This window comes from Cryptotermes secundus, unplaced genomic scaffold (genome assembly GCF_002891405.2).
Source record: "Cryptotermes secundus unplaced genomic scaffold, Csec_1.0 scaffold26, whole genome shotgun sequence".
Lineage (NCBI taxonomy): Eukaryota > Metazoa > Arthropoda > Insecta > Blattodea > Kalotermitidae > Cryptotermes > Cryptotermes secundus.
Genome location: NW_019743656.1, coordinates 1,552,045 through 1,561,451, shown reverse-complemented (window position 1 = coordinate 1,561,451; position 9,407 = coordinate 1,552,045). Strand labels below are relative to the sequence as shown.

General features: G+C 39.0%; 1 protein-coding gene across 1 annotated transcript in view; it reads left to right on the top strand.

Annotated features, from left to right (window-relative positions):
• The first annotated feature begins 2,225 nt into the window (after positions 1-2,225).
• Positions 2,226-9,407, top strand: part of LOC111874175 (WD repeat domain phosphoinositide-interacting protein 4) — a 15,627-nt gene continuing 8,445 nt past the window's right edge. Inside the window, exons 1-4 of the mRNA XM_023869447.2 lie at positions 2,226-2,531; positions 5,109-5,183; positions 6,819-7,011; positions 8,609-8,789. Of these exons, the coding sequence (XP_023725215.1) occupies positions 2,465-2,531; positions 5,109-5,183; positions 6,819-7,011; positions 8,609-8,789 (516 nt within the window). The 5' untranslated portion in view covers positions 2,226-2,464. The remainder of the gene's footprint in view (positions 2,532-5,108; positions 5,184-6,818; positions 7,012-8,608; positions 8,790-9,407) is intronic.

Sequence of the window (9,407 nt, the reverse complement as noted above, 5' to 3'; positions counted from 1 at the left end):
ATAGTCGTTTGTCCCACTACAAATTGCTATTAAGTCTTCATAAGATAATTTACTAATCTCCTCTTTGGCTGAGTTCTTCAGTTCACAGGAATTAGATCCAGGTTTAACTACACTGTATATCATAATTTTTAGTAAGTAGGGGAGTCAAATTGCATCCATAACCTCTAAAGTGACTGTCGCCAATAAAAATTAACTCTATGTTTATTTGCTAGGGCATAATTATCACTGTTTCTTGTATTAATGGACTGACTTTGAGTATATATTCTCCAAAATGTCATTATACTTCACATCAGGCGTTTGCTTGTTATTTACACAAATTACACCATTCACAGCAGTTGGAATAGTCTGGTCTTCATTTTCTGTTGTTGCCTGGTGGAGGTTGACTTTGGAAGTTCTACTCTTCCTAGGTTCTTTATAATTCTTGTGATTCCTATGTGAAGAACATGATGGAGGTCATCCAGATTTCTGAAGTTGTATTCCAAAGTTAACTTCCTGGGGCTCATGATGGTTCACAAGGGATGTGAAACAATTAATGACTGGAACTGTATACCTAGGTGTAGATGGCAAAGCTTGAGATGAACGCCATATTGGACATGTGAAATTTGATTCCAGAATATTTTATTTCATTGCTCCCAATTTACACTAGCTATAGCATTATGGAAACTGCTCTCCTAAATATACAAACAGAACAATATTTGTAGGTTTTGAGGTTCTCACAGCAGTGGTTATGAATAATTCCATATTCTGGGATTTAATAGTATGAAGTTTGTTGAAAGTCAGCTGACATCTGGGAGGACATGTTGACTGACTACAGTTCTGGGGCTGAAGCATGAGCCAAGCAAGAGACAAGCAGAAAGCAGGCAGCAGGTATAGCCATGCTTGCTGTCTGCTTGATGGTGATTTCTTGTCTGGCTTTCTTCTACTCTGAAGAATTAGATGGTATGCTCCTCCCAGACATCTGCTGACTTCACCAGACTACACAGAATTACCTCACAAATGTAGAACTATTCATAGCCAACACTAAGAGAGCCTCAAGCCTAATCTGTCTGATTTTGTTCAGAAGTCTTACAGACCTACACGCTGTTATCTTCCAGAAGATGGAAATCTTCAGAACAAAATTTGAGGGTGTTTCTTAGTTTCTTGCAGTCAATATCTCTGCAAGCATAGTTACCAGTATTTGAGCCCTTAAATGAAATCCAGTTATTTATGATTTATTTAATGGTGCTTTCACTATATCTGTTCAAAGTCCTGTGCTTAATCACTAAGCTGTGTGGAGAGAGGATGTATACCTGCACACATTTTAATTCTAGCACTAGATTAAGGTGAGTGGTTAGCTTAATGGCTTGGCTGCTTTATGCCTGGGGAAGGAATGCCAGGTAGCAATTGGATAGGAGGCTGAGTGGACTACAGAACTGGTCTCAGCCCAGTAATGAGGCAAATCCTTTGCCTTTGTAAATATAGTAATGCAACTGCTTGTAGTTTATCCCATAGCCTAGTTAACGGTCTTCATATGTGTGTGTATATATAAATTGTTATACAAGAAGTCTTTTATGTACAAGTTGTGAACTTTAATAAATTCTATATTTGATATTAGTTAGGTACCAGTCTCCCGTGCAACGAGAAAATTATATCAAGTGATCGCCATGAAAGTTATTCTACGGAACTGTTGTAGGGCAAACTTTAATTTGCTTATAACAAACTTGGAAAACCAAACCGAAAGCCCTTTGAACTTCGGAAATGAAATGTGGGTGAAGGAAAGGGTATTGGCGGTTATATGTTAAATTTATTCAGTTTGTGCGTGGAACCCTACGTATGCCTAGGGCTTTCTGCTTTGGTTTGGTTGGAAAAAGGCACTACAGAACTAAACTTATGAAAGTGAACATACGTACAATTTGTAAATATATTTAAATTTGTAGCGGGATCAGTGTGCCCAGCATTAAACAAGCGACTTTGCATTTAATGGTGAATATTCCCTTTGGTTTGAAAATGTCCTGTCTTTGGGTTTATTCATTAGAAACGTCATGAGACAGGCGGTTTCCAGAGGACGAAACTGACATAAATGGACGGTACAGTCAATAAGAATCGTAATTAAATACTTGTGTTTAAATCTGTAAATTTGGCTACATTGATAGTACAGAACTTGTTTCCATGGAAACTACGTAATGAGCCAATACACCATCTACTTTGATATAAATAGTGGGACGTGTATGAGGATTGCCGAAAAGCTGTTTTGAAAGAAACATAAAAGAATATTAGTGCATACGTAATAATTATTTTGCAAATATTTCAGCAATAGATGTGTGATTAAAATCTCTCAATTTACAGTGACAGATATCAGCTGTTTGGTGCGTGTTTGTTCCTGCCATTGTTCAGGCGTAGAATAATTTGAATTAATTTTCGCACAATGCAGGGTCTAACATAAAATGTTAACCCAGTGAATTAGATAAAACAAAGATACAAATAAATGAAGTCACCTGAAGCTATGGCAAGTGGGAGAGGAGTGATAAATCTAAGGTTCAATCAAGATCAAGGTTTGTTACAATGAAGGGAGTGATGGGCTTTGCAGCCTAAGCTTGTATTCCTCAATAGAAACACGAAAGCATGATTCAGTTTTAAAATTGTTGTGGAGGGTTTCTTTACATCTAGGAAATTGTGATTTGCCAGGTTATTTATGTTCTGATTCATATAACTGCAACGACATATTGAGCGCTGTTATAAAATTCGTTCTTACTGTTATTGACCTTGGATCCAGGGTTAAGAGAAAAGAATTTTGTTAAAATCCTCGAATGAGAGTTGAGATCATCCTGTACTGGTATGATTTCTTGAATTGTGTTTACTAAACGTAGGAGGTGTAATCAGTACCAAAATAAAATTGTGATAATTCTTATATGTATAAGATATTTTGGAATGACTACTTTCATTCGAATGTTGGAATTTGGTATAGTGGATTTTATTAACTGTAATTGTATGCTTGAATGATGATTGATTAATGTTCGTTTGTTTAATCAGTAATGTTACAATATAAATCCTTGCATGTAGCTGTCTGGTATTACATGTAAATTAGGCTGGGTTCCAAGGTAACAAACACTGAAAAAAAGAAGAATATTTTTAAAATCATAAACTTAAATGTGAAATTTTTCTGCAGGACTGTTTTTGTGCTTTGGTTTATATCAACTTATGAACAAATGTTTTCAGAGGGAAGTCTGGGTACATTTTTTTAATGTTATCAAGCCAAAGTTTTAAATTATTGTGAGCACATTACAAGAATTGTGAGGTAGTGAAGCAGATCTGTACTTTCTGTGTTAATAAACAAGTGACATTTGTTCAGTTAGTCAGGACGTTCTATACCAAAGGTTCATTACTGTGTTGGGATTTTAGGTGCCCATCGAAGTAACTGTAAAAGTACAGTCTTCTGAGTTGTAATGCCAAATATTTTGGAGAGAGTCAGACATTTTGAAGAATATATTGCTGCCATTTTCAGGTTCAGAAAGTAAGCCAAGCAAGAAAGCAGCAAGCAGGAGGTAGCTTACTCCTTGACCCTGAAGGTGAAGCCAGTATGTCCCTCTGAAACTTTAGGCTTTTTCTGAGCTACACACTCCTACAACCTAAAAGGCTTTACCCTTTGTTCATTACCTTGTTCACCGGAGTACGTGATTGGGCCATAGCCTGAGCCAGTTGAGCTCCAATCCACCCTCTTCTATTAGATATATTTCAATACAATTCACTTTAGGTTTCCCAATTGAAATTTTATATGCATTTCTAATATATGATTACCACTCATCCCCTTTGATTTTGTCACCCTAGTAAATGTTTGGTGATACCGGCCTCCGTAGTCTAGAGGTAACATTCCCACCTCATGACTCATGGTACGCGGGTTCAAATACCCAGCGGAGGTCGTCGAATTTTTAAGGGCGGAAAAATTCAGGGAACAAGTCCTCCGGGAGGGACTTTAAGCTGTGTGTCCCGTGTCGTAACTTTACGGCACGTAAAAGAACCTCATATCCCCAAAGGGGATCACTGAACCAAATTCCAGGACGTTTCCCGCCCAACAGTAGTCTCTGAGGCCTCTGATAGATGGGGGAAGCGTTATAGATACCGCTAAGCAAGTGGCCGAACTCGCTTGCTCGGCGGGACTGATGGTACGCACCATTTATCGGTAGGGTATAGAGACTGGTAGAATATCATAGAGGGAAGCACAATAGATCAAACAGGTTGCGGTGCATGGGGAAACCCACCCTCTCTAAATAACTAACTAAATGTTTGATGATAAAAACAAAGCATGAATTGCCTCATTATGTAGTCTGTTCTTTGCATAAGGTAAAATAATTAAAGGCATGTGTTTAAACTTCAGAGGCTTTCATTTATCCCAGGATACACCACGTGACATGGGTGGGATTTTATCCTAGTACCTTTTTGTTTTCCACTGCCAGTTATGCCACTAAGGCTCCATGCTGATCTACAGTCACAGGCCTGCACAGTATCACTCCACCCCTACAACTAAAACAGGCAGTTCCAAGCAGAAATCATAAAGCCTACCAACTTTCATGTTACATAGATTTCTGGTCAGATATATTTTTCTGTTATTATTTTCATTTTAATTTAGTTTTGTGATAATCATATTGCATACACATTTTGTATTCATTAAATTCTGTTCATATAATTTTGAAGTTTCACATAATTCGCACATTTTTAATTGTTGACATACAAACAGTATCCCATGTGTAATGTCTAGGTATGTTCTTCCAAATTTTACATGCCTAGCTCCAATGTTTTTCATTAGTTATCGCCATCAAACCGAAAGCTAAATATGAGTCTCATACCATGGCCAGCTACAGTTGCAGCCAAAAAAAACTTGCTTGTAAAGTGTAATTTATGCCATGTAAGACTATTTTTACTGATTTCTATACGGTAGTGAGGGTAGAAGAATAATTTTTAAGATACTTTTCCAATTTTGGTATTAATATTTGATGTTACTTCTTTTTTCAACTATTTTTATTTTAAAAAAATCCAATGTAGTGAGGAGAGGGGCAGATGTCTGCTCCCTGGCTCCTGTTTGTGCCTATGATGATGAATTCCAGTCTTCAAAGAGATATGGATCTTGATTTCAGGTTGCTTTACATGTTGCATGGAAAGCGGTTTACGTATATATAATGTGGATCCTCTTGTAGAAAAGGCACACTTTGGTAAGTTAACTGTTCTACTATTCTTAGATGTAACTTATTCCATCTTGGTTGAGTCTGTGCACATAAGAAATGAATAGCAAGGTAAAGCTATCCCTGGAACAGGCTGTGGAGGCTCATAGGGTTGTGAGATATCGAGGCTGCCACATTTTGTAGACATTTGGCTCACAGATGGCAGTGAGGTTGTCAGCCTTGTAGTCTGGCCACCCTTTACATCCAGGAAGATTCCTGATAGTCATTTCTGTTAGAGGCTGAGTCGACCCCAGGGTTGTACAATATTATATTTAAGCATCCTGTTACACTCTGTATGATATATGATATAAATTCTGTCCTAAGTGTAACAATTTATTGTAGGTCTTTCATTTTGCCTTCTTCTACACTACATGTTTCGGCCGCAAATGGCCATCATCAGGCTTACAATAAATTGTTACACTTAGGACGGAATTTATATCATATACCAGGGTTGTAGTTCACATGGAATTGAAAAATCCTGGAACTCCTCATGTACCAAATCCACAACCTTCCGGGTTGTAGCATAGTGCCTCAACAAACTACATTACCACATGCCCTGAAATGAAGTATGGTTGTGAATTAATTGTCCACAAATTAATTAGACTGTGGTATTTGTAACAGTTTGTTTGTAATGAAGGGAAGTTCAGATTGTGACACCATGTAGTATCATAGGTGCATACTGATTGCCTCCATCTTCAGAACTTTGACCCAACATCAGCAAAACTAGCCATGTCCATATGATGCAAAGGCACAAGAGCAGAATCAACATTGGCAATGAGAAGTGTTTAAAAGAAAATTCTCGAAATGGATTGTGGGTGAACATCGTGTCTGTTGAGTTTGAAGTTCTTACCGTGGTGACTATGAGGAGTACAGTATTCTGGAATGTAATGTAGTGTAGTCTGGTAGGGTCCACCAACATTTTCAAGGAACATATCACCTCCATCTTCAGGGCTGAAATATAAGCGAAGCCAGAGGCTGACCCCTTGCCAGCAAACCACCTAATTCTTGTTGATTTCTTTCTTGACTAACTTCTCAATCCTGAAGCTGGAGGTGATATGTTTTCTGAAATGTTGGAGGACTCCTACTGTACTACACAGTGTTGCAACTCAGAACACTGTACTCTTCAATGTGCATGTTGCTGTTAATACTAAGATATTGTTATGATTCTAGTGACTAGATGGAGTTTTGACCGGTAACTGGATTTATTGAACTCTTACTACTTGTAACAACAAGTAAGGATTATGATCTCACTGTTCTACACACTTCACAAATCACTACAGGACATATAGATCTTCTCAGTCTGTTACAGTCTTCACTAACCATTGCTTGGTAACGGCTACCAATGGTGGACATCCCCCATCCTCTGGGTTCTCGAACTGTATCTGGCCTCACCTAACAGCTTCTCACAGCAACAGCTCACAACAACTGAACTCCAGTTGTTACATGACTAACTGCAACTCCTAACCTGTGCTGTTTAGAACATCTCAGCATGGACCACAAAGAAAACACTGTTTCTCTGCTGCTGTCTACAGCCCACTGTCTAGTAATGGCCACCTGTTGTGATTCCACGATTCTTATTTTGAGAGAAAATATACCACAATATGTTTATTTTTATGTGATTTACAGATATGGATTTAATGGGGAGTGTAGGGCACTGTGAAATGTTGCATCGTACCAATCTCCTTGCCATCGTAGCTGGTGGTTCCAGGCCAAAGTTTGCAGAAAACACAGTGCTAGTGTATGATGACATTTCAAAAAAATTTGTTCTGGAGTTCACCTTTACAACACCTGTTAAAGCAGTACGACTAAGGCGGGATAAGTGAGTACTCACAACATGCCCTGAAGTTATGTAATTTTATCACATATTTTCAGAGAATATATTTATGTTGTATGTTCGCATGTGCATACATAAATGCATAGACATATGTGTGCATGCAGTCAGGAGCGCTTGTATGAATATGTAGGAGGTGCTGAGTTCAGATCTTAGCCAAAACATTGACTATATTGACTGGAGTTCTTATGGCTTTCCTCTGTGTATCCAAGCAGTTAGGGTGGAGGAGAGCGGCCTCTGTAGTCTAGAGGTAACGTTCCCACCTCATGACTCGTAGTACGCGGGTTCAAATACCTGGCGGAGGTCGTCAAAATTTAAGGGCGGAAAAATTCAGGGAACAAGTCCTCCGGGAGGGACTTTAAGCTGTGGGTCCCGTGTTGTAGCTTTATGGTATGTAAAAGAACCTCATATCTTCAAAGGAGGTCACTGAGCCAAATTATGGACGTTTCCTGCCCAACAGCAGAGTCTAATACCTCTGGTAGATGGGGGAAGCATTATAGATACCTCTCAGCTAGTAGAGCCGGTCTCGCTGGCTGGGTGGGACTGATGGTAAGCACCAGTACCGGTAGGATATAGAGACTGGTAGAAATCATAGAGGGAAGCACAATGGACCAATACAGGTCTAAGTGCATGGGGAAACCCACCCTCTCCAATAACTAACTAACTAACTAGGGCGGAGGAGGGCATCATATTTCAGGCCACAGCGACAGCTTTCCACACCCTTATCAGCCCATTACCCAGTAATTGTCATCATACCAGTTGATGCTAAAGTCTGAGCTATGACAGTGTTGTTAAATGAACCATGAATAAATAAATAAATAAATAAAGCATTACTGATATATACTATGTCTGTCACATCTTCATCATTAGCCATCATTTTCAGGGCAGCAGTTTTCTGTGGTACACCAGTAACATGCTTCTGGAACACTCAGTAAAAAGTAAAAAGTAAAGGTATCCCTGTACCAGGCTGTGGAGGCCCATAGAGTTGTGAGATGTTGAGGTTCCCACATTTTCTAGACAATCAGCTCATAGATGGTGACAAGGTTGTCAGCCCTATGTGTGGGCCACCGTTTACCCCCAAGAATATTCCTGGTACTCATTTCTGTTAGAGGCTGAGTCGACCCCAGGGCCATAGTGCAGCTGGATTAGGTCAATTGAAAAAAATTCTGGAACACTTAAGTATGCACACACATGTATATGAAGGCCAAACATTATAGTGTTACATTACAATTGTATATACCTTAATTTCACATTACTGTATTCTGTGATTTAAAATGAGACATAATTAGTAGGTTCTACCAATGGTGTATAACACTCAGGATTACTGTGCTTTTAGACTTTGTCAATCAGTCATTCGGTATTCTAGAGAACACTAAAGAATGCCGACAAAATTTGGAAACTGGATGTGTTTCCATCCTCAGGTGAGCAGGCGGGAGATACATGCCTTGCTGGGTTATGTTAGAAATGGCTAACCTCAGTCATTAGAATACAGGGTGCTGGACAATGTCCAGAAAGAAACCAGTAATCCAAGAGTCATAACTGTATATATAACATTCAGTGTACCACGTATGTTTGCTTGCAACAGGTTAGTGGTAGCACTGAGCCAGCAGATACATGTTTTCACCTTCCCGTCTCCTGCTCAGAGATTATTCACCATAGAAACACGTGAAAATGTACTAGGGCTATGTGAAGTCAGCCCGTTTCAGACAGCCGAACGGCAGCTTCTCATGTTTCCTGGGCACAAAATCGGCAGTGTAGAACTAGTGGTAAGAATTTATGCTGTCATTAGTTCTTGATGATGATGAGCTTGTGTGATGCTTTTCTCTATACCAAATTTTCAGTTTTCTTAGTATGTTCTAGAGTTGCATGTAGCACTTCGGAGCCCATTGAAATTTTGATGGGAGATTGCTGTAGTTATCGACATTATTGGATTGTAAGCATAAGTCTACTGAGAAGATAGTTTTCATGCATGTGCAACATTTTTCCCATAAAATCAAACTTCATCAAAAATATCCAACCTCTATAAGTTCTGGAAAGACAGCTGCAAATATACCAAGAGACCATACATGATAGAATACAGTTTGCACTGCATGGTGCTTCTCTCTGTCTGTTGCATACGATATGAAACTTTTCTGCAATAGTGGCTCAAGCACAGCTTCAGTTGTCATTTTTTTCCATATTCATAACTACTACCAGCTGAAACTGCCAATGTACATAATATCAGCAAGCATTAATCTTTTACATATAAGGTTTATTTCTTGTGCAGCGCATTAAGGGACATATTAAGCTCACTAAGGAATAGTCACAGTGCTGGACTGTAATGGACAGGTGAGGGATGAATGATTACATTAGACATTGACAGTATTGCTTTTGGGGGGGGGGGG